Source organism: Schistocerca gregaria, chromosome 7 (genome assembly GCF_023897955.1).
Source record: "Schistocerca gregaria isolate iqSchGreg1 chromosome 7, iqSchGreg1.2, whole genome shotgun sequence".
Classification (NCBI taxonomy): Eukaryota; Metazoa; Arthropoda; class Insecta; order Orthoptera; family Acrididae; genus Schistocerca; species Schistocerca gregaria.
Window position 1 is genome coordinate 95,050,309 of NC_064926.1, and position 26,961 is coordinate 95,077,269.

Genomic DNA, 26,961 nt, shown 5'->3' on the forward strand with positions numbered 1-26,961 from the left:
GTCAAGTTGTGCCACAAACTCCTCTTCTCCCCAATTCTATTAAAAACTTCCTCATTAGTTATGTGATCTACCCATCTAATCTTCAGTATTATTCTGTAGCACCACATTTCAAAAGCTTCTATTCTCTTCTTGTCCAAACTATTTATCGTCCATGTTTCACTTCCATACATGGCTACACTCCATACAAATACTTTCAGAAATGACTTATTGACACTTAAATCTATACTCGATGTTAACAAATTTCTCTTCTTCAGAAACGCTTTCCTTGCCATTGCCAGTCTACATTTTATATCCTCTCTACTTCGACAATCATCAGTTATTTTGCTCCCCAAATAGCAAAACTCCTTTACTACTTTAAGTGTCTCATTTCCTAATCTAATTCCCTCAGCATCACCCGACTTAATTCGACGACATTCCATTATCCTCGTTTTGCTTTTGTTGATGTTCATCTTATATCTTCCTTTCAAGACACTGTCCATTCCGTTCAACTGCTCTTCCAAGTCCTTTGCTGTCTCTGACAGAATTACAATGTCATCTGCGAACCTCAACGTTTTTATTTCTTCTCCATGGATTTTAACTTTTCTTTTGTTTCCTTTACTGCTTGCTTAGTATACAGATTGGATAACATCGGGGAGTCAATATACATATACATTTCTTGGCGTATTTATTTGGGTGCTATCATACATGACAGAATTAAAAAGATATTCTGCCATGTATGATAATCGCACAGCCTATTCGCTATATATCAGTTTCATTCAAATGAAACCTGGTCAGTGCGTCTACCTTTTGCTTACCCGTAAGGTGGCACCACGTAACTGCTGGAATGGTGGCGCCATCTGTTGGTAGAGAGACTGACGCGTGCCTACCGTTTGATGCTGCATAGAGCCAGTGTGATTTCACAAGCTATCGTCCACTACCGAACATGCAGTCGAGTAAGCAGGAGCAACGGGGAGTGATTCTATTATTGGCGGCTGAGGGAGTTGGAGACCGTAAAATGTATCAGCGGATGAAGAATGTGTACGGTGAGTACAGTCTGCGTCGTTCAGGTGTTGTGAAATGGCGCAAACGATTCCTGGAGCGGCGCGAGTTACTGGATAGGTTCATCGTGTTATCACACCGGAAATGGTTGCGGAAGTGAGTGCTTTAATCTTGGACAACCTCAGAATCACCGTGGACGAGATCCATCGGTTACTAGGTATTAGCGTGGGAACCGCCCGAAACATAATGCATCAACACTTGAACTTTCGAAAAGTCTGTGAGCAGGAGAAAAATGGGAAATTTGTGGTAGGTTCTATGGGGTCAAACTGCTGAAGTCATCCGTCCCTAGGCTTACAAACTACTTAATCTAACTTAACCTACGCTAAGGACAACTCACACACCCATGCCCAAGGGAGGACTCGAACCTCCGACGGGGAGAGCCGCACGAACCGTGGCGAGGCGCCCTAGACAACACGGCTACCCCGCGGGGCTATGCGCAGTGGTTTCCCCACCAACTGACCGCCGAGCAGCGCAATAGTCGAATGACGCTGTCTTTGAGTCATCTGCAACGTTATCATCAGGAGGAACACGGCTTCCTGACGCCTATTGTCACAGGTGACGAAATATGGTGTCACCATTTAGAACTGCAAAGCAAGCGTCAGAGCAAGCAGTGGAAACATGAGACTTCACCACCTCAAAAGAAATCAAATGCTGTGCACACCAGTTCGACTAAGGTCATGATGTCCTTCCTTTTTTACCGCAGGGGCCCACAGCGTTATCAAGCCACTTTACAGAACTCCAGACGAGCCATTCAGTCGAAACGCTGAAGCATTTTGTTGAATGGCGTTATCCTCCTGCATGATAATCCCCGCCCACACACGGCCAATGCGGTGAAGACGACGTTGCAGCAGTTTCGATGGGAAACGCTGGAACATCCCCCATACAGTCCCGACCTTACATGTGTTTGGCCCTCTAAAACAAGCTATTCGCCGACACCGATTACCAAGGAAGTGTGTGACTGGGTTCAGGGCTGGATTCTACTAATTTCTTCAAGGATGGAATCGACGGACTAGTGTCGCCATGGGATAAATGTTCCAACAGTTTTGGCGACTATTTTTGAGTACCTATGTGTACTGTGTACAACAACATCTTTGAGGCCCGCATCTCGTGGTCGTGCGGTAGCGTTCTCGCTTCCCACGCCCGGGTTCCCGGGTTCGATTCCCGGCGGGGTCAGGCATTTTCTCTGACTCGTGATGGCTGGGTGTTGTGTGATGTCCTTAGGTTAGTTAGGTTTAAGTAGTTCTAAGTTCTAGGGGACTGATGACCATAGTGCTCAGAGGCATTTGAACATTTTTGAGTTAATAAAATCGTTACCTCTACTTTACACTTGTGACCAGGTTTCATTTGAATGCCCCTATGCTATGGCACTGAGTATTTTAAGTACCCTACTGTACTTACCAACGTACTTAGCACAAACTGTTTTTTAGATCATCGTGTTTGGAGGACCCTCAAGAGATATAGGGCGAAAATGGAAATTGGTGCATCGAAGAAAAAAAAAGAAAGAAAAAGAAAAAAAAGCCTGAGACGATTACATCCAACCGAGCTATGAGTTCGAGTAGGATGAAATTTTTTAAGAAAACTTCAGCTGTAACTCCTCCTGAGGCCTCCGATGGAGCTCTTATCCAAGAGTCTTTAGTTTCTGCAAAAGAATCAGCTTTAGGGTCGAATGAATCTGATACCCTTTTTGATACAGCACCACAGTTGGGTGAAACTGCTGTGATCCGAGATTTTGAGCAGTAAAGACTTAAAAAGTGATAATCAGGAGCAAACTGTTCATATAAGAGAGTGATTTATAGAATTAAAACCGGGAAAGCGGGTATTTCCAGTAACAGATTCGATGCATCATGATTCAATGCAAAATAATCCCCAACAAGACCTACAGAAATCTGATGAAAGATTCTCCAAAGATGCAAATAAAAGAAATTTTAATAAATTTCATTTCACTTGAAAATTGCAGATGGTTAGCTTACTCCATATCTCAAGACAAAGTTTACTGCTTTCCATGTTAACTTTTTTCACATTTGCAGACACAGATGGTAAAAGAAGGATGTTGCGACTAGAAAGATCTAAGTAGGTTATTACAAAGGCATGAACAAAGTCAAGGACACATGGAGTGTACGATTAGATCGATGGAATTCTGTCAAGGAAGCAAATATGGAAAAACAGTTGATAAAGAAAACGAGAGACTGATTAGGTAATCACAAAGGTATTGATATAACTTGTTCGAAAGACTGATCGACATTATAAAATACTTAGTTTTACACAATATGGCGTTTCCAGGACATCGAGAATTCCTTAACGTGAACGATAGCGGAAAGAGTGGAAATTTTATAGACCTATTTAAACTGTAATTCAAATATGACCTAACGCTAGAAGAGGACTTGCAATGTATTAACAAAAAGAAACTTTGTCACCATTATCTGACCCAAGACATACAAAATGAATTAATTAAATTAGTCTCTAAATCTGTTATCAACTAAATTATAAACGGAGTTTACAAGCAAAATGTTATGCCTTCATTCTCGATTGTACCAGAGATTCGAGCCGTGTGGAACAAATGTCAATAATATTAAGATTTTGTAATTCCTCAAGTGGAGAGATAGAGGAACATTTTGCTGAGTTTATTGCTGTCGTAGAAGAAACGGGTGAGTACTTAACAACTGCCATAATGGCCCAAACATCGAAAACAGGCGAGAACAGGGATAAGACAGCGGTGCCAATATGGTTGGCATTAGAACAAGAGTTCGAACAGTGTCAGAACAAGAATGCTCAACATTAACCCACGAGCTTTGTCCATGCCGTGCGGATGCCACTGCTGGAATTTCCTTTTGCTAGATGTCGCCAACACTTCGACAACAGCTAAAACGTTTTTCGGTTTTATCAGTAAAGTTTACGTGCTTTTTACAAATTCAAGCAATCGTTGGGATCTTATAAAAAAACTAAATTGAAATTGATATTGAAACCTATGTCTGAAACACGACGGGCAAGTGGAATCGAAGATGTAAAAGCGATAGTTATGCAATTTTACGATGCTTCGAAAGTGTGAGTGACCTGAAAAATAGAACTGATGACTCCGAAAGTCTTAGCGACTGTGAAGCAGTCTTGAAGTATATGTCAACTTTTGAGTTTATTGTTGCAATACACGTGTGGTACGGGATTTTACTACGTGTCAACAATATAAGTAAACTATGGCAATCGGTTCAAATGAACTTGAAAGTTGCTACTGATACTTTGCGTTCATTTCGTGAATGGCTTCAAGAATTCCGTAACACAGGATTTGAAACAAGCGTTGCTGAAGCTCGATTATTTGTAGAAAAAGGCAGTTACGAAATTGAGTCTCAGGTTTAAAAAAAAGCACAAACAAGACGACTGTTCGGTTATGAACAAACTGATGAGCTTATATAATCCGCTGAAATGCAGTACAGAGTTAGCTTTTTTAACATAATGCTAGACGCTGTAATAGTAGACAATGAATGTCGTTTCAAAGCGTTGAACGAATATTTCGAAGGATTTGGTTTTATTTACGATATGAATTATTATAAATCGTTATCCAAGGACTGCCTTCGCAAACATTGTAATGATTTAGGTAGAATACTCCGAGAAGGCGACAACACCGACGTACAGCCTTTCGAACTTTATGAGAAACTACAACTTTTGGAATCCAACCTACTGGACTCACTCAAAGACGGAAAACAACTTACTCAGTGTATATTAGAAAATAATTTGGGAGAGGTACATCCAGATTCTTACATAACAACCAGAATAATGCTCACAGTTCCGGTCAGCACAGCTTCTGCCGAGAGAAGAGCTGATTAAGGCACAGGAAGCACGATATGCCACGAAAGACTATCTGCGCGGTAAACTGAAGTGGAAATAGCTGCTGGTATTAACTACGACGCAATAATACAAAAATTCAGTGAGGCGAAAAGCCAGAAGTTCCATTTATTTTCACGTGTGCCTGTTTAATGTAGTTTTTGTCACTGCAGTAATCCTTGTATATTATAATAATAAATTTTGTGTATAATTATTATCGATGAATATTCAGCTCAATTAATTTAACATTTTCTTTCTGAATGGAAAGAGAAAGGAGCCTCGCAAAGGAGATTTATCGGCGACGTTCAGTCTTCGCCCAACGTCGCCACTCAACAGTCGGCTCTGTTCAAACACGTGCTGTAGTGGACAGCGGCAGCCATGACATTGCCATCTCAGAAAGCGCTTTTCAGTTGTGTACCACGGACAAAGCGTGGCCCTTGGCCATGAAAGAGACACGCGTCAAAGGTGCGGAAAGACTACCGAAGTAGGCCTGCAAACTTGTCTACAATTCCCCCTGCCAGGGTCATCAACTGGAAGCAAATTTCCTACTGCTGCCTAATCTCTCATTGCAAACAGTCAAGAGTGAACTTACTACGTGACCTCCTGGCCCTGACAGTCATTGACGGAGGTACAGTAACTGTAAGAAAAGATCGCGAAATCATAAGACGATTCGAAGATTAAAGCACAAGCCGCACAAAATTGTGCCACATAGATGATGTACCTGAATTGACACCACAGCCTTCCGAGCAGTCAAGCAACGACCATAGTGATCACACGGAACGAGCGGAAGTCATACACCAGGTGACCGCGCAAAAAATGAACACTCTACAGCACACACACGAACGCGATCGGGGACAGTTGCACACTGTCGTACGGTACAACAATGAAGACTTCTTGGCTAAAACGGGCGCTATTAAAAACTTCCCGTACAAATTCGAGGTCAGACCTCACAACACATTCTCCGTGGCACAGTTCGATGGAGTTATTGAACCCACCCGTTCCGCCGACAACAACCCGGCACACAAAAGCCGTGTAGAAAAAAGGACAGTTCTATCAGGCTGGTGGTAGATTCACATAAGGTAAACACAGTTATTGACACCGAGACTGATAGACGAGAACGACTTCAGGAGCTGCTGTAGAACTTTCATGGTCGATATTTCCATCTATCGACTTACGCTGCAGCTTCTGGCAAATAGAGCCCCACCCTAAATGTAGGAAATATACAGCCATCTAGAGTTACAAAATACACTGACAACCTTTTGATAGCTGGAAGGTCATGGGAAGACCATAACTTTGTGCACCAAGAACTACTTCGGTCGTGCACACAGCACGGCGTCACCGTGAACATTGAAAAGTCATGTTTCGGTGCTACATCCGGGCACTTCCTGGGGCACGTAATTACTAGGGACGATCCCCACAAGATCGCAGCTATTGCGCAATTATCGCGTCCCACAATCCAGTAAGGTAGCTGCGTGGCTTCTTAGGAATCGTAAATTTTTTGCCAAAAATTGCTGCACACTTCCTCCTTTGGCAAATTACGCCTCAATACTCTCGAAGGCAAGAATAGCGCTGGCAGTGGTTTTTAGCGCTCGAAGAAGCGCTGACCTGGCTCGAAGAAGCGCTAACCTGGCACACGATTTCTGTATAGTAACGGGTAGCTCGTTAAAGGTTCTAGGTGTTATAGTTTTCCAGCAGTACGAAGAGAGTGGAGCGTTCGCCAGAAACACGTGTACTCACAAAAAGTGAGCGCAACTACTCAGTTACAGAGCTGGAGGGACCCGCCGTGGTCTGGGCTTTTCAAAAGTTCCATACGTCCTTTACGGAAGGTGGACAATAGTGTACATAGACCACAATGCGCTTAAGGTTATGTTCACACATGCAGACGTCTTTCCCGCTGGGTGCTACTGTTACAAGAGTACTCCTTTCAAAATGTACATACAGTATAAAAGGCAACGACGACATAATAGCAGACTCTCTGTCTCGGTCTTCGATAGGCTTCCAAGAATCCATCGGAAATGACCTTGAAGGGGACATCTTTAGCCTCTACTACGTGAAGAATGTAGTATATGAGAAACATGAAAGACAACCGCCGTCAACAGGACGGCGATCCTAAAATACAGCTTTTTCAGCCTTTGGGAAGTGCTGTGAGTTTCGACGACTTCCCTTCGGCCTTAACATCTCATCAGCCGCACACATTCGTGGCCTACGCAGTACTCTCGGCGAGTTTCTCTGGGGGAGAGTTACAAAGCAAAAGTACGAAGATAAGCGAAAGAAAAATGTGCGCCGGTCTTATCTACAGAGGAAAGGCACTCTATCCCACCGCGGGTGCATTGATGACGCGACGTGGACACTGTGCATTCCCGATCAGCCAGTCGATCAAGTCATTTGGCACACCCATGTCAGCTTTGGCCACTCTGGGGCAAGGAAGCGCTTTCTTAAGCTGAGAATCCTTGTTCGCTTCAAAGACACGGAGAGGCGCATTCGACGCGTACTTCCAATATGCAAATCGCACCGGAAATACAAACATATCACCAAGAGCCTGCAGGCAGTGCCAATAAACTTAAACACTTGGCTGTGGCAGACCTCATTGGACTACTCCCTCACACAAAATGAGGGTACTGCAATACACTGGCATTTCTGGCGCTGACCTCTAAATTCGTCACTGACATCACTGAAACGGGCAACGGCATTAAGGGGAGGTTTACAATCTTTTGGTTCAAAAAATCGATTGTTTTTAAATTGCATTTTTGGACCCATAAAAGTGTTTAGAATCCACTCCTGAAACAGTTTTTCTGAATACGGAATCGAAATGTTTGTTATTCACGGTTGAACAAAAAAATGCACCTGTCTGAAATCGGCCATTTTCACGCACCAGTTTTTTTCTTTCGGAGGATGAGTTATTGCAGCGGTACTTGGGAGGAAACACAAAAAATTCAATTGAAAGTTTGAACGCGTGTGTTTGAAAGCATTTACATGCTGGTGCAAAGACTGTGGAGACTGCTACTTTCCTGGCATTATATTGCATTTTTCTCGAAACGACTTTTTTTTATCGCGCGATATGGTAACTTCAAATCTGCTGAACCAATTGGCATGATTCTTTGTTTCCGACGAAGCTACCTAAACTGTCTAGGAGTTGTACCACTTTCACTCCGATCCATCAACTATAAATTTTTTACATGGCTGACGAAGTCAAAAAATCGATGAAAAGACCCTACTATTTTTTAAAATGGCTGCCATTTTATTTCCTATGGTCCAAATAACTTAAGCGAGGTATAACTCCTGAAGAGTCTTATATACTTCGCTAAAGTCAACCCAATTTTGATTTCAGACGAGCCAGCTGACCTATGACATACCGCGCATCGAAATTTTGTTTCGTTCCGACAGCACTTTCGCCTTTGCTCTTCGACATTTCCGATCGAAAAATGCCAGCTTGTAGAGCAAATATCAATAAACATTTTGACTAAATTTGACATCGATATCTATAACACATCCAGAGAAAAAATTCTCAAAAAACATGCTTTTTTCGGGCCAAAGATAGTAAACCTCCCCTTAACCGTGTCAAAGGCGTTTCAATGAGACCTCCTGCCTCAAGTAGTTCATGTAGAAAAATTGTTTACAGATAGTGTTTCACAGTTCCCTTGTAACCTATGGAAGGAAACGTTAATCAAACACAAGGTAAAGCCAGTCTACATATCGTCAAATCACCCGAGTTCAGCCCCTTCTCAACGCGTTATGAAGGATCTTTGGAATTTGTGTCGAGCACACTGCACAAAACAGCATGCTACCTGGGAAGTATTCTTCGCGGACTTCCAGTAAATGGTTAATGAGACACCACATAGAGTTACCCGTCTCGCCCCTTTTAGGTCCTCAGGAATAAACATCCTGTCGATCTGATTAGAAAAACTGTCGACTTTCCCCAAAGGGATAAAGACCAACATGAGCATTTCGTCGACATAACGCTCAAACGCATAAAGGTGGCAGCGATCAGCAGGAAAACACGCGCCGACAAAAAGGCACACGTCAGGAAATTGAACGTCGCAGGGAAAGTGTCCTTTAAATCATTCCGCCTGTCAAATAAGGCCCAGCGTAAACGCCACAAATTCATCTCCATCTACAACGGACCGTTCCGTGTGAGAAGGGTGCCACATGAGAATTCGCTAGAACTGGAATACATCAAGTCCCACAAATCGACAGGGCTACATCATGTCTCCCATGTGAAACATTTTTCGGAATGAACAGAGTCCATTGCTCGCTCCCAAGAAAACTGTAACACGTGACCGGTGACATCTTGCCTCCTGTTTACATAGTGGGTTATATTCTAGTTTTTCGGTAATTTTAGCTTTATTTTGAGCCTAGGTTTATGCATTTATAATCTTGATTCTTCTTTCTCTTTCTTCCATTTTTGCTGGGAGTTTAAGATGTTATGCCGGCCGCGGTGGTCTCGCGGTTCTAGGCGCGCAGTCCGGAACCGTGCGACTGCTACGGTCGCACGTTCGAATCCTGCCTCGGGCATGGATGTGTGTGATGTCCTTAGGTTAGTTAGGTTTAAGTAGTTCTAAGTTCTAGGGGACTAATGACCACAGCAGTTGAGTCCTAGAGTGCTCAGAGCCATTTGAACCTTTTTTTTTTTTTTTTTTAAGATGTTATGTTCTTACCCATTCTCTTGGTCTTGTTAGCACCGGTTTGTTTGAATACGAATTGAGCACCAGACTATCACTGGGCCAGTTGCAGGAACTACGTCAGTTGCAGCATTTACTGCTTATAAATTAATTTAGGCTTGTTATAATTTCATATCTTGTTCGGTGCGTAATTCTCATAAATTCTGTGGAGTTACGACGCACTCGGGTGATGGAATGGGGAAGAATGGGGAAATATGACGTGGAAAAAAACCCGCGGAAAGTTGATTGATCCCTGCCGATACCGAGTTTGTGTCTGTGGAGCCATTGAACAGTTTCCTCTCACGTACATAGTGTGGAAACTGACGCTTTTCCAGTTACTTCGGAATCGTGCCGGTACAGCCTTACCACAGACGTAATGGTCCCCGCGACGGAAGTACGAGATGACAGTTTTCTGTAGGGGGACGGTTTAAGTGCTGATGGCGTAGCTGCTATGCGGAGAGCCACGCCCTGTCCGCTAACTGCATTTGCTCTGGCAACTCCTCACGCACATGTTTCGTATGGGTAGAGGGCCGCTCTTCAAAACGGGTCGCTTGTTCGGCAATTGTAAATGCCTCTGACCGACGTCGACCCTACACTAACCGCCTTACGCACACTTCCCCTCGACATTCACAATTGTCGACGACATGTTTCTAGTTGCACAATTACTACTGCCCGTCTACGAGTTCCAGACTGTCTACTTGTTAAACAATACGGGATGAAAGCAACGGCCTCACATTCGACCCGGACTGATGAGAGCTCTCACCTTCCACTGACGTTCTACTACGCAGTGTTGTTGAACGCCAAGATGGATTTGGCAGAGCTCCCCAACAGAGAGATACACACAATCGCATCTAGACTTTTTTTTACGGTTTTCCATATTTTGTAGCTTCTTAACCCCACGTTTATTTTTTACTCAGAAGATCAAGAGGTGCACATCAATGGCGCCACATTAACAGGACACTCTCTCTGTTATTCTTATCAAGAGTTAGCGTTAGGCATGATTTGCACGATCAGACTACTACATGCATCCTACAATAAATACCAGCATGTTAGAATTCGATCTGTCTGCTAATATAAGCTTGCATGTTACTTTATGACATGCGTAACTTAACGTCAGAGTTGCATGTTTACTAATTCAGTGGGCCAGTGATTTGGTGTTCTTCCTTCGCTTTGGCCATAATCACAATGTCGTAAGAACTTCAAAAAATGGTTCAAATGTCTCGGAGCACTATGGGACTTAACTTTTGAGGTCATCAGTCCCCTAGAACTTAGTACTACTTAAACCTAACTAACCTAAGGACATCAGACACATCCATGCCCGAGGCAGGTTTCGAACCTGCGACCGCAGCAGTCGCGCAGTTCCAGAATTTAGCGACTTAGAACCACTCGGCCAACTCGGCCAGCGTAAGAATTTCTCCGCTGTCACAGTACACATGTGCTATACCAACTTCCTAGTAACAGCTTCTTTTCTTATATTTCTGTCACTACTCATGTTAGGAGTACATACTCTAAATTAATTCGTGTATTGTGCTAATATTCTCTTGTAATCCATTGGTATTCTGTAAATAATTGATCTTCATCACGCTAATGATTTGAGTATGTAACCGAAATTTATTCGTGCAGTGTACTGTTGTAATATTCTCATTTAATCCATAGGGTTTTTGTAAATAATTGAGTATGTAATCTAAATTTATTCAGATATTGTCTTTCTCTGATATTCTCATTTCAGCCACAAGTTTTTGTAAATAATTGATGTTTCTGATGGCAATGATACACTACTACATACAGGGTGTTTCAAAAATGACCGGTATATTTGAAACGGCAATACAAACTAAACGAGCAGCGATAGAAATACACCGTTTGTTGCAATATGCTTGGGAGAACAGTACATTTTCAGGCAGACAAAACTTTCGAAATTACAGTAGTTACAATTGTCAACAACAGATGGCGCTGCGGTCTGGGAAACTCTATAGTACGATATTTTCCACATATCCAACATGCGTAGCAATAATATGGCGTAGTCTCTGAATGAAATTACCCGAAACCTTTGACAACGTCTTTGGCGGAATGGCTTCACATGCAGATGAGATGTACTGTTTCAGCTGTTCAATTTTTCTGGATTCTGGCGGTACACCTGGTCTTTCAAGTGTCCCCACAGAAAGAAGTCACAGGGGTTCATGTCTGGCGAACAGGGAGGCCAATCCACGCCACCTCCTGTATGTTTCGGATAGCCCAAAGCAATCACACGATCATCGAAATATTCATTCAGGAAATTAAAGACGTCGGCCGTGCGATGTGGCCGGGCGACATCTTGCATAAACCACGAGGTGTTTGCAGTGTTGTCTAAGGCAGTTTGTACCGCCACAAATTCATGAAGAATGTCCAGATAGCGTGATGCAGTAATCGTTTCGGATCTGAAAAATGGGCCAATGATTCCTTTGGAAGAAATGGCGGCCCAGACCAGTACTTTTTGAGGATGCAGGGACGATGGGACTGCAACATGGGGCTTTTCGGTTCCCCATATGCGCCAGTTCTGTTTATTGACGAATCCGTCCAGGTAAAAATAAGCTTCGTCAGTAAACCAAATGCTGCCCACATGCATATCGCCGTCATCAATCCTGTGCACTATATCGTTAGCGAATATCTCTCGTGCAGCAATGATAGCGGCGCTGAGGGGTTGCCGCGTTTGATTTTGTGTGGATACAGATGTAAACTCTGGCGCATGAGACGATACGTGGACGTTGGCTCATTTGGACCGCAGCTGTAACACGGCGAACGGAAACCCGAGGCCGCTGTTGGATCACATGCTGCACTATCTGCGCGTTGCCCTCTGTGGTTGCCGTACGCGGTCGCCCTACGTTTCCAGCACATTCATCCGTCACGTTCCCAGTCCGTTGAAATTTTTCAAACAGATCCCTTATTGTATCGCTTTTCGGTCCTTTGGTTACATTAAACCTCCATTGTAAACTTCGTCTTGTTGCAACAACACTGTGTTCTAGGCGGTGGAATTCCAACACCAGAAAAATCCTCTGTTCTAAGGAATAAACCATGTTGTCCACAGCACACTTGCACGTTGTGAACAGCACACGCTTACAGCAGAAAGACGGCGTACAGAATGGCGCACCCACAGACTGCGTTGTCTTCTATATCTTTCACATCACTCGTAGCGCCATCTGTTGTTGAAAATTGTAACTACTGTAGTTTCGAAAGTTTGTCCGCCTGAAAATGTACTGTTGTCCCAAGCATATTGCAACAAACGGTTTATTTCTATCGCTGCTCGTTTAGTTTTTATTGCCGTTTCAAAAATACCGGTCATTTTTAAAACACCCTGTATATTAACGTAATAGTAGAAGATGTACCTTGTGACTGTGTCTGGAAACGTCCACGTTATTTATGCACACTCTCCTTTCTAAAATATATGTGAAAGATAACTGTATGTAACTTCTGTCTCTTTATAACAAATTACAAGGCCAGAAGTGTAGATTATATGAGACATTGCATTCGTATAACTTGCACGCCGACACAGCCGCCTCCACAAGAGGCTGCTCAGAAGGTGTGGGCAGCGCAGCCGGCCCTGCTAAGGATCCGCTATCTCGCCGTGTGAGGGGCTAACGGCTTAGCGACTCCTTGTCGCACCGCCTCTGATGACTGCTGTACCTGCTTAGAGGCGTTCCTCGGGGCTCGCAGTGGAACACTGCCCAGCTGCAGGGTCAGCCCCAAGTAAATCCCACAACACGCCACGGCAGGTCACGGGAAACATCAAACGATGCCATCGCACACGAGCTGACGGACTGCACGTGGCTATGACATACCAACCGGCTCCTACCTACGGGGCTTCGAGAGCGCCTCTGGCATCTCGAGACGGCGGACGCGAGCAAGATGCGCGCGCCACGCCGTGTCAGAGCCGGCGACTGCAGCCACACGCTGCTGGTCGCAACACCAAAAGCGATACCCCCTCACGCCCCCTGCCACTCCCTCTCTGACGCTACACCCCGTAACCACACCCTGCTGCAAACCGTGTGCAACAACACCACTTCGCACATGTGAACCAACAAGCAAGTGTTGAGGTCGTGAGAAGTGTACCTTTGAATGATTAGGTAACCAAAAAACTGAGCGCCACAATCCTTCAGACACTTAATGCTTGTGTCCACTGACATACATGTATATTTTACTTGTTTTTTTTCCATTCTTGTAACAGGTGGTTGGTCATATTGATTAACACTATTTCATATTCTTTTCAAAAATCACATATTATTATGTACACATGTTCCTCATTACTGCCTAAATACACTCCTGGAAATGGAAAAAAGAACACATCGACACCGGTGCGTCAGACCCTCCATACTTGCTCCGGACACTGCGAGAGGGCTGTACAAGCAATGATCACACGCACGGCACAGTGGACACACCAGGAACCGCGGTGTTGGCCGTCGAATGGCGCTAGCTGCGCAGCATTTGTGCACCGCCGCCGTCAGTGTCAGCCAGTTTGCCGTGGCATACGGAGCTCCATCGCAGTCTTTAACACTGGTAGCATGCCACGACAGCGTGGACGTGAACCGTATGTGCAGTTGACGGACTTTGAGCGAGGGCGTATAGTGGGCATGCGGGAGGCCGGGTGGACGTACCGCCGAATTGCTCAACACGTGGGGCGTGAGGTCTCCACAGTACATCGATGTTGTCGCCAGTGGTCGGCGGAAGGTGCACGTGCCCGTTGACCTGGGACCGGACCGCAGCGACGCACGGATGCACGCCAAGAGCGTAGGATCCTACGCAGTGCCGTAGGGGACCGCACCGCCACTTCCCAGCAAATTAGGGACACTGTTGCTCCTGGGGTATCGGCGAGGACCATGCGCAACCGTCTCCATGAAGCTGGGCTACGGTCCCGCACACCGTTAGGCCGTCTTCCGCTCACGCCCCAACATAATGCAGCCCGCCTCCAGTGGTGTCGCGACAGGCGTGAATGGAGGGACGAATGGAGACGTGTCGTCTTCAGCGATGAGAGTCGCTTCTGCCTTGGTGCCAATTATGGTCGTATGCGTGTTTGGCGCCGCGCAGGTGAGCGCCACAATCAGGACTGCATACGACTGAGGCACACAGGGCCAACACCCGGCATCATGGTGTGGGGAGCGATCTCCTACACTGGCCGTACACCTCTGGTGATCGTCGAGGGGACACTGAATAGTGCACGGTACATCCAAACCGTCATCGAACCCATCGTTCTACCATTCCTAGACCGGCAAGGGAACTTGCTGTTCCAACAGGACAATGCACGTCCGCATGTATCCCGTGCCACCCAACGTGCTCTAGAAGGTGTAAGTCAACTACCCTGGCCAGCAAGATCTCCGGATCTGTCCCCTATTGAGCATGTTTGGGACTGGATGAAGCGTCGTCTCACGCGGTCTGCACGTCCAGCACGAACGCTGGTCCAACTGAGGCGCCAGGTGGAAATGGCATGGCAAGCCGTTCCACAGGACTACATCCAGCATTTCTACGATCGTCTCCATGGGAGAATAGCAGCCTGCATTGCTGCGAAAGGTGGATATACACTGTATTAGTGCCGACATTGTGCATGCTCTGTTGCCTGTGTCTATGTGCCTGTGGTTCTGTCAGTGTGATCATGTGATGTATCTGACCCCAGGAATGTGTCAATAAAGTTTCCCCTTCCTGGGACAATGAATTCACGGTGTTCTTATTTCAGTTTCCAGGAGTGTACTTATAATAATTGTTCTCACATACTTCTGAACGCAAATGTTTGTATAGTAGTTCACATATCTTTTTTCCTCTGTTCACTAGTTTCACAATTCAATTTGTGTACTTACAATAGTACTACAGTATCTAGAGTGACAAGAGACATCACTGTCCCTACTCCCACGATGATACTCATTTGCAACTGAGACATGTTTATGTGTAGTACCTTTAGTGTTTAGTTAAGTTTTTATTTGATGTCTATTATTTAGGATGTGTTTACGTTGTCACGATATGCGGGTTGGTACCTCATTTATTTTTATCTTGCTCTGTTGTTCAGCCGGCCGCTGTGGACGAGCGGCTCTAGGCGCTTCAGTCCGGTACCGCGCTGCTGCTACGGTCGCAGGTTCGAATCCTGCCTCGGTCGTGGATGTGTCTGATGTCCTTTGGTTAGTTACGTTTAAGTTTTAAGTAGTTCTAAGTACAGGGGACTGATGACCTCGGATGTTAAGTCCCATAGAGCAATCTGAACAATTTTTTTCTGCTGTTCAGGGCCAGGAAGTATTCTTTGGATAGTCCTTTGCACATACCCATTTTTGTAGAATTTCTTTTGCTCTGTGCACACCTCCTCGACTCACAAGCTTTGCACATAACCACATGAAATTGTGGTAGCAATGAAGGGAATGTTGCATCCTATATTAGGTATGCACTGCAAGTGCAAGGCCCACATTATTCGCCCATTTGCATTTTTATTACTGAATCTAGGGTTCCCATTTCAACCACTTAAGTGCGGAGATGAAGTTAAGGGTTCGACGTGCACAGTTGTGGCTATCACAGGTCTATTAAACGCACAATATGCATAAGCGGTATTGCAGTAAAAATCACATATAACTTTTCCATGCAGAGTTCTCTGTTAGAAACCACTGCAAGTCGAGGCTGAGCATCTTATAACACCCACAGAGAGGGCTGCCCAAGTTGGTATTCTGTGTTGAAGCGTTCCTTTGTTCTTAACCTACAGCGGACGCCCGTACCAGACAATGGCGGCGCGGCCGCCGGGTGACAGAGGCGCCTTCAGCGAATTCTGAAAATGGCGGCGGTGTTGCGGTCGGGCCAGTGCCTCAGACAAAGGTGACTCTCAAAAGCAACGCTGACTTGGACAGACACTGGGCGTCCAGACAGAGAGCGGCAGTGACGGTGGTTGGGCAGTTCATAAGAAAGTTATTACTATTGGATGGGCCCTGGCGCGGAGTGGCGAGTCCTCTGATAGCTCCAGAAATTAGAGACTTACATTTCGGATCCGAAGAGAAGCAGTCGCTTTTCTCCGGTACATGCGACGGAGTGATAGCGAAGTTTTGTCTTTCGTCCAGTAGCACGGGAATTAGTTTCGCATATTCACAATCATTTGGGGTAGTCGCAGATGCAACAAGATGCTACCCACATCTTGACACCACGTGAGGGCCGCACGCTGTGGTGTCCACGCAACTGGAGCTGTAAGCATATCACTACTTACAAAGGTTGCGTACAATTGGTTTTTTCCTCTCCCAATTGGGAACTGCCTTTGCCCATAAACAAACTCACCGAGAATCGCCTATAACGAAAGAGTTTCACTAGGCTCCACCAACTCCATGCATAGGAAAGGAAGATTTTTGTTTGTTTTAAATAAAGCACATACCTCCACCATTACTTTCCAGTCCTAGTGATGGTGTTAACAATGGGGTAAACTGTTTACAATATAATTTAGTGTGTCTCTTTTTAACACAAAATACATATCTGTTGAAACACTCCTACACGGATTTTCTCACTGTTATTTACAAGTAAACTATAATATTATACTGCCTGAGTCTGCTCTAAGGCGTGTTGTTAGTGATATCTTTATTTTAACCCACTATGAAATCTTTTTTATGCTTGGTGGTCGTTAGCAGCACTGGTCGGTTGCAGGTAATCGTTTGTATTGTAAATTTAGTGTGTGTGTGTGTGTGTGTGTGTGTGTGTGTGTGTGTGCGTGTGTGTGTGTGCGTGTGTGTGTGTGCGTGTGTGTGTGCGTGTGTGTTTGCGTGTGTGTGTGCAAAAAATAAATAAATAAATAAATAAAAATTGTTCAAATGACTCTGAGCACTATGGGACTTAACTTCTGAGGTAATCAATCCCGTAGAACGTAGAACTACTTAAACCTAACTAACCTAAGGACATCACACACATGCATGTCAGAGGCAGGATTCGAACCTGCGACCGTAGTAGCAGCGCGGTTCCGGACTGAAGTGTGTATACAGAGCTGTATTTTCCACCATTATTAACAAGTCTACAACAATCATGTAGCGTCAGACTCCTCTCAGGCCGTCTGACAGTGGCATCATTGTTTTTAACACACTTATAATACAGGGGTAAGTTCCTTAAAGTGAAATGTACACTTGGTACATAGCAAGAGCATTTTTTTTTTCAATTTTCTAATTTCTCAACATGTGATATCAGAGTATTTATTGCACACTGTGCCCATTGTTTAACATGGGATATTGGTGTTTCTGTTTAAAGTACAACACTGTGGAAATTGTTTAACATTTGAAGTCTCACACGTATGCGTGTTTGAATTAAGATCTTCAAAAATGAGTTTTTGGAATAGTGACAGTGGGGGTGGGGTGGGGTGGGGTGGGGTGGGGTGGGGAATTAGACAAAAACGTAACAAATTATTCTAAAATCGTAAACAGCAACTGGTGGGGGGGGGGAGGGGGTGAGTCATACGGTGAAGTACTTACAGAAAATGCCATGACATAATTAAATTATAATGATTCCGTCAATAGGACCATGAGTGCATTCGACTTTCCTGCAATTAAAGTTATATTTACCAGCAGTTTTCAAGTATGGTAACTCTGATGCTGGAGCTTCAGAATGATTCTTTTACTACAGTGCACTCAAATGGTGAGACTCACTCTGGCCAACAGAAGGAGGAATCTGTTTAATTGATTTGTGGGCTAGTTCACAGAAGATCATCGATTATATGGAAATTCTCAGCTAGGTGGCATGAGAACATACATTGAATATGGGTGTCTAGCACGATTTCATTCAGTAAAATCTCCTGGCTGCCCTAATCACCTGATGTTTCCGCTCCTGAGATTTTTACATGTGTGGGTAGCTTGGTTTTCTCAGATAACCAATGCATATAGTAAGAGCTGCAACAAAACATTAGAAGGCATACACGCTTCGCTGCGAAAGAAAGCAAAAAAAAAAAACTTTAACTGGCACTTTCGATCTCAATGAAACCTCTGACGTACTCGTAACACTAAATTCAGTCACTGTGCTAGATATTCTTTTTTCAGAAGATTATCACTTCACCAATTCATAATTATTTTGCATATTCTCATCTTGTTCACTATTGTCCAAAAAATTCCAGCAAAACACCTGCTTGTTTCTGCAGTCTTTAGACTGTTATGTGTGGACCTCCTGTATTTCATAGAAAATCTGTCACAGTTGCTTCCCTAGAATACCGTCACGGTTTCTGCGCACTGATACCTGTGAAACAGGAACGTAAATTTCAACCATTTTATGACTTATCTTCATTTGAATTCATCTTGCATCCTTTGCATTGTTGATATAAACTTTTCTGACCGTTAATATTAATTTCAAATGTATTCTGTTGTCACTGAAGATTCACAATGTTTTGTTACCTGCAGGACATGGAACCGTTACAACAGTATCTTTTCACTTGTATTCAAAACAGTTGCCGCTTACTGTACGAGGTGCATTCAAGTTCTAAGGCCTCCGATTTTTTTTCTAATTACCACTCACCCGAAATCGATGAAACTGGCGTTACTTCTCGAAGTAATCGCCCTGCAGATGTACACATTTTTCACAACGCTGACGCCATGATTCCATGGCAGCGGCGAAGGGTTCTTTAGGAGTCTGTTTTGACCACTGGAAAATCGCTGAGGCAATAGCAGCACGGCTGGTGAATGTGCGGCCACAGAAAGTGTCTTTCATTGTTGGAAAAAGCCAAAAGTCACTAGGAGTCAGGTCAGGTGAGTAGGGAGCATCAGGAACCACTTCAAAGTTGTTACCACGAAGAAACTGTTGCGTAACGTTAGCTCGATGTGCGAGTGCGTTGTCTTGGTGAAACAGCACACGCGCAGCCCTTCCCGGACGTTTCTGTTGCAGTGCAGGAAGGAATTTGTTCTTCAAAACATTTTCGTAGGATGCACCTGTTACCGTAGTGCCCTTTGGAACGCAATGGGTAAGGATTACGGACTCGCTGTCCCAGAACATGGACACCATCGTTGTTTCAGCACTGGCAGTCACCCGAAATTTTTTTGGTGGCGGTGAACCTGTGTGCTTCCATTGAGCTGACTGGCGCTTTGTTTCTGGATTGAAAAATGGCATCCACGTCTCATCCATTGTCACAACCGACGAAAAGAAAGTCCCATTCATGCTGTCGTTGCGCGTTAACATTGCTTGGCAACATGCCACACGGGCAGCCATGTGGTCGTCTGTCAGCATTCGTGGCACCCACCTGGATGACACTTTTCGCATTTTCAGGTCATCATTCAAGATTGTGTGCACAGAACCCACAGAAATGCCAACTCTGGAGGCGATCTGTTCAACAGTCATTCGGCGATTCCCCAAAACAATTCTCTCCACTTTCTCGATCATGTCGTCAGACCGGCTTGTGCGAGCCCGAGGTTGTTGCAGATTGTTGTCACACGCTGTTCTGCCTTCATTAAACTGTCGCACCCACGAACGCACTTTCGGCACATCCATAACACCATCACCACATGTCTCTTTCAAATGTCGATGAATTTCAATTGGTTTCACACCACGCAAATTCAGAAAACGAATGATTGCACGTTGTTCAAGTAAGGAAAACGTCGCCATTTTAAGTATTTAAAACAGTTCCATCTCTGGGACGCACTGACAATGAACACGGCCTCATTTTAAACAATGCGCATGTTTCTATCTCTTTCCAGTCCGGAGAAAAAAATCGGAGGCCGTAGAACTTGAATGCACCTCGTATCGTGCACGTCAACGTCAGTAGAGACGTGAGGAGAGCTATGTGTGGTGAAGTGGTTTATATAACAACTAAATAGTCGCCACACCTCATTTTTCTTAAATGTGAGCCTGTGTTCCAAAGCCACTAGAGGCCTACTTCAGGGAACAGAAGGGCACTGGCTGTAGCACTACAGGTAATTAACATGTGAGTGTGTCTTACCGAGGATGTCTTGCTGCGGCAGCCACTTCCGTACGAGGACATTGGGAGGCAGGTTGGTAAGAGTGTCCTCCTCGAACTTCCATATGACTCGCTGAGGCAGCTCGCGAAAAGCGTCGATGAACGCCTGCTTCTTGTGCTCAGGCAGCGTCGCACTCCTGACGTTCGACCCCAGGCTGAAGTAGATCACTCCGTGCTTAGCCCCATCCAAGAAGTCCTTAATGTCCTGCACAACAACAAGCGTCACGGTGTAACTGTCGAACAGCACGTGCATCATCCTTCACATGAAGAAGAAGAAGAAGAAGGGAAGAAGAGGAAATCTATGCTGTCTATTTCAAAATTGAAATTAAGCACATTACTGAGATTGATACTGGCAAGATGATGATGATGATGATGATTGGTTTGTGGGAAGCTCAACTGCGCGGTTATCAGCGCCCGCACAAATTCCCAACCTTTGCCCAGTCCAAACTCACCATTTTCATAAATGATGATGGAATGACGAGGACTACACAAACACCCACTGAGCTCGAGGCAGGTGAAAATCTCTAACCGCGCCGGGAATCGATCCTGAGACCCCGTGCTCGGGAAGCGAGAACGCGACCGCGAGACCACGAGCTGCACACGATACTGCCCACTAGTTCAAGACTTTCTAGAATCTGTGAATTTCAAGTTTCTAGTTAAGTGACAAGTGAAGTATTTTTTCGTGTAATATAACAACAAATAAACAATTTTCGTTTCTTTCCATGGTTGTACTGTGGAACTTCGCTTCTTGCCAAATTTCAAGAAGTAATCTCAAGGTTTTGATGACTGAATTTGCGAGTACTGGCAATATCTACATCTATGTGGATACTTCGCAAATTAAATATAAGTGCCTGGCAGAGGGTTCACCGAATCACCTTTACAATAATTCTCCATCATTCCTGTAAGTAGGCTGTGTGGTGTCACCGCCAGACACCACACTTGCTAGGTAGTAGCCTACAAATCGACCGCGGTCCGTTAGTATACGTCGGACCCGCGTGTCGCCACCATCAGTGATTGCACACCGAGCGCCGCCACACGGCAGGAGTAGAGAGACTTCCTAGCACTCGCCCCAGTTGTACAGCCGACTTTGCTAGCGATGTTTCACTGACTTCTACGCTCTCATTTGCGGAGACGATAGTTAGCATAGCCTTCAGCTACGTTATTTGCTACGACCTAGCAAGGCGCCATATTCAGTTATTATTGATATTGTGAATCATGTACCGTCAAGAGCGACGTTCGTAATTAATGGATTAAAGTTGAGTATTCCACCAGCTACGTCCGTTTTTCTAAATTCTAATTTCCCTGTCCTGTTCCAGACCTCACGCCAGCCTGCGTGAGCTAAAACGCGTGCCTTTCGGTCTCCTCTAGTAATACGGTGTTGGCTCTCCTGCCAACCACACAGGCTGTTTAGGTTTTTATGTTGGTAACGTCACGTAGCGCTCTGCATGAAAATCACTGACTGTGCTGTGTGCAGTTTGTGGCTGGTTGGCACTGTTGAAATATTCGCTATTGTAGTGTTGGGCAGTTGGATGTAAACAGCGCGTTGCGTTGCGCAGAGCCACCAACAGTGGTGAATATGGGGAGAGAGATGGCAGAATTTTGAGAGCGGACGATCTGGAAGTGTATCTATCAGAAAGAGTAAATTTTTAATACTGGATATCATGAACTTATATGATGTCTTTTGAACATTATTCAGGTAAATACATTGTTTGTTCTCTATCACAATCTTTCATTTGCTAACTATGCCTATCAGTAGTTAGTGCCTGCAGTAGTTAGAATCTTTTATTTAGCTGGCAGTATTGGCGCTCGCTGTATTGCAGTAGTTCGAGTAACGAAGATTTTTGTGAGGTAAGTGATTCATGAAAGGTATAGGTTATTGTTAGTCAGGGCCTTTCTTTTGTAGGGATTATAGAAAGTCAAACTGCGTTTCACTAAAAATATTGTGTGTCAGTTTAGTGTTGATCAGAATAAGTAAAGAACGAAATGTCCGAATACGTTCAGATCTGCTCAGGCGTTTGAAAATCAAATAACGTAAGGGATTTATCAGCACAGTAATTCATAAATTTTTCTAAGGGGATGTTTCATTCCATACTCGAACAGCTTGTGGAAAAAAACCTATATATTCCCGCGTGAGCTCAGATTTTCCTTATTTTATTATGATCGTTTCTGTCCATGCAGGTTGGCATCAACAAAATATTTTCGCAATCGGAGAAGAAAGTTGGTGACTGAAATTTCGTGAGAAGTTCCCGCTGCAACAAAAGACGTCCTTGGTTTAGTGGTCTCCATCCCAAATCCTGTATCATGTCCGTGACACTCTCTCTCCTATTTCGCGATAATACAAAACGTGCTGCTGTTCGTTGAACCTTCTGAATGTACTCCATTACTCCTATCCGGTAAGGATCTTAGAGGGGGCAGCAATACCTCACAAGAGGACGGACAAGCGTAGTGTAGGCAGTCTCTTTAGTAGATCTGTTACATTTTCTAAGCGTTTTGCTGGTAAAACGGTTTAGTTCGCCTTCCCCACAACATTTTCTACGTGTTCTTTCCAATTTAAATTGTTCGCAATTGTAATTGCAAAGTATTTAGTCTAATTTACAGCCTTTTTATCGTCATCGTTCCCGTTTATTCTGCTTTTTCATATAAACTGTCCAAAGGCTATGTGGTAAAGGTTTCAGACGAACAGTAAAAGTTGTTTGTGTGTGTGTGTGTGTGTTCTCGTAATACAGTGGAAGGACAAGACATACTGCTCGCCTCACAGGATGTCGTCTTTGTTGTTTAGGAACATCCACTTACGTAAAATGCTCAAGGTACATTTGTGGGTGGCTGAAACTTGCTCTGGACATAATTTTTATTGGTCATCAGTCTACTGACTGGTTTGATGCGGCCCGCCACGAATTCCTTTCCTGTGCTAAACTCTTCATCTCAGAGTAGCACTTGCAACCTACGTCCTCAATTATTTGCTTGACGTATTCCAATCTCTGCCTTCCTCTACAGTTTTTGCCCTCTACAGCTCCCTCTAGTACCATGGAAGTCTTTCCCTCATGTCTTAGCAGATGTCCTATCATCCTGTCCCTTCTCCTTATCAGTGTTTTCCACATATTCCTTTCCTCTCCGATTTTGCGTAGAACCTCATTCCTTACCTGATCAGTCCACCTAATTTTCAACATTCGTCTATGGCACCACATATCAAATGCTTCGATTCTCTTCTGTTCCGGTTTTCCCACACTCCATGTTTCACTACCATAGAGCGCTGTACTCCAGACGTACATCCTCAGAAATTTCTTCCTTAAATTAAGGCCGGTATTTGATATTTGTAGACTTCTCTTGGCTAGAAATGCCTTTTTTGCCATAGCGAGTCTGCTTTTGATGTCCTCCTTGCTCCGTCCGTCATTGGTTATTTTACTGCCTAGGTAGCAGAATTCCTTAACTTCATTGACTTCGTGACCATCAATCCTGATGTTAAGTTTCTCGCTATTCTCATTTTTACTACTTCTCATTACCTTCGTCTTTCTCCGATTTACTCTCAAACCATACTGTGTACTCATTAGACTGTTCATTCCGTTCAGCAGATCATTTAATTCTTCTTCACTTTCACTCAGGATAGCAATGTCATCAGCGAATCGTATCATTGATATCCTTTCACCATGTATTTTAATTCCACTCTTGAACCTTTCTTTTGTTTCCATCATTGCTTCCTCGATGTACAAATTGAAGAGTAGGGGCGAAAGGCTACAGCCTTGTCTTACTCCCTTCTTAATACGAGCACTTCGTTCTTGATCGTCCACTCTTATTATTCCCTCTTGGTTGTTGTACATATTGTATATGACCCGTCTCTCCCTATAGCTTACCCCAACTTTTTTCAGAATCTTGAAGAGCTTGCACCATTTTATATTGTCGAACGCTTTTTACAGGTCAACAAATCCTATGAACGTGCCTTGATTTTTCTTTAGCCTTGCTTCCATTATTAGCCGTAACGTCAGAATGGCCTCTCTCGTGCCTTTACTTTTCCTAAAGCCAAACTGATCGTCACCTAGAGCATTCTCAATTTTCTTTTCCATTCTTCTGTATATTATTCTTGTCAACAGCTTCGATGCATGAGCTGTTAAGCTGATTGTGCGATAATTCTCGCACTTGTCAGCTCTTACCGTCTTCGGAATTGTGTGGATGATGCTTTTCACAAAGTCAGATGGTATGTCGCCAGACTCATATATTCTACACACCAACGTGAAGAGTCGTTTTGTTGCCACTTCCCCTAATAATTTTAGAAATTCTGATGGAATGTTATCTATCCCTTCTGCCTTATTTGACCGTAAGTCCTCCAAAGCTCTTTTAAATTCCGATTCTAATACTGGATCCCCTATCTCTTCTAAATCGACTCCTGTGTCTTCTTCTATCACATCAGACAAATCTTCACCCTCATAGAGGCTTTCAATGCATTCTTTCCACCTATCTGCTCTCTGCTCTGCATTTAGCAGTGGAATTCCCGTTGCACTCTTAATGTTACCACCGTTTCTTTTAATGTCACCAAAGGTTGTTTTGACTTTCCTGTATGCTGAGTCTTTCCTTCCGAGATTCATATCTGTTTCGATGTCTTCACACTTTCCCTGCAGCCATTTCGTCTTAGCTTCCCTGCACTTCGTATTTATTTCATTCCTCAGCAACTTGTATTTCTGTATTCCTGATTTTCCCGGAACATGTTTGTACTTCCTCCTTTCATCAATCAGCTTAAGTATTTCCTCTGTTTCCCATTGTTTCTTCGCAGCTACCTTCTTTGTACCTATGTTTTCCTTCCCAACTTCTGTGATGGCCCTTTTTAGAGACGTCCATTCCTCTTCAACGGAGTTGCCTACTGCACTATTCCTTATTGCTGTATCTATAGCGTTAGAGAATTTCAAACGTATCTGGACATAATATGAACACACAATCATTTAGGGATGACAGTGTTCAAAGAGTACAGATCTGGAGGAATAGATAGTGGAGGAATTTTACGCAGCTCCCTTGCTCCCCACGTAGTAATACACTGCATCTCCGCCAAAATTGTTGCCGTTCTTAACAGGTCGGCTGCTGTAATGTCAGTTCATTTATTTAAAAAAGTGACTGAATGAACACATTCATTTTCTGCATGCAGTGATATTATCGTGCATTCTTATGCTTGCTACGACGAACGATGTACCGACAGACCTCACCTCACATCTTTTACAGCTTTTAAAACGAATACTTTGATGGCACAGATGCAATGTTCAAAAACAATGAAATCTCCAGCTAAATAAGTGTAAACTCATTCTCGTGGTATGAATTTTTGGTTGCTTCAGTGGGTATTGAACCGAGAACATTGAATCCTGTATTGAATATACTGCAAAACAGGCACTTACCACCACCCAGCAGTCCTTAAACATACAATCAGGTATCACGTTCCATACGACAGATTGCCAACTCCGTAATACTTCTAGGACCTATGAATGACACAATAATCAACATTGAGCGAACATTCCGGGAATGCGTAGATGTGTTATTCTTGTGAGTAACACCAGTGTGGCTCAGGAGGACAGAGGCATAATACTCTCATAACAGAGCAACTATTTAAAAAAAGAATCCATTATCAACGACTATGTTACGCTACGAGTGTGTCCCGGTCATTTGCCTACAGAAAGATGGAATACTGTAATAAAATCATACAACTATCAATAAATGTTCAAATGTGTGTGAAATCTTATGGGTCTTAACTGCTAAGGTCATCAGTCTATAAGCTAACATACTACTTAACCTAAATTATCCTAAGGGCAAACAAACGCACACCCATGCCCCAGGGAGGACTCGAACCTCCACCGGGATCAGCCGCACAGTCCATGACTGCAGCTCCTAACACCGCTCGGCTAATCACGCGCGGCACAGAACTATCAAAAAGAAACATTCCACCAGAGCAGTGTTCATCTCGATGTGTGAATACGGACTAAACAACTTAGAATTAGACTTACCTCCCCTCCTACCTTTCCTCCTCCCTCCCTCTCCTCCCCTTTAGCTAGCGATACTGGTTATCCAGACCTGTTCCAACCTGTTGCTATCGGTACACAAAGAGATGCATTCACCGCAGGTGCCCTGATTTGCTCGGTGTTGTGTTGAAAATGACCTACTTATTCAGGTCTGTAGAAAATGAACGTATTTCTAGGTGACGTCAACCCCTGGAACAATAGCTTCACGGATGGGGAAAGGCAACACTCGAGAATAAGAACGGCCAACGGCATGCTACGGCCCTCGGCTACTTCTCCATGGTGGAAAGAGGCAGGCTCCAGGGGCTTCACTGGCCAGATGAGTAGGCAGCGTGATCAGAAGCAGTTGAGGTCGCTGCAGGGGTCATTATCCAATTTGCAGTCGCCGGCTGGCCGCACCTCACACCCGCTGCTTCCAACCCCTTCCAGCAGCCTCTGGTAGCCCGCACGCTCTGCTAGCCTCCGAGTGGACAAAATTAGTGTCTAAGTCTTGTAAACAATTTGTCATGGATGTGGGTATTATATACATTTCACATGGCTTTCATGCTATGTAGTTTTATGTTTTACA

The 26,961-nt window shown here is 44.2% G+C and overlaps 1 protein-coding gene across 1 annotated transcript in view; it reads right to left on the reverse strand.

The window, feature by feature from the left end:
- The window catches only part of LOC126282180 (UDP-glucosyltransferase 2-like), a 164,207-nt gene that overhangs the window by 24,785 nt on the left and 112,461 nt on the right, over positions 1 to 26,961 (reverse strand). The window contains exon 5 of the mRNA XM_049981709.1: positions 20,389 to 20,611. Within this exon, the coding sequence (XP_049837666.1) occupies positions 20,389 to 20,611 (223 nt within the window). The remainder of the gene's footprint in view (positions 1 to 20,388; positions 20,612 to 26,961) is intronic.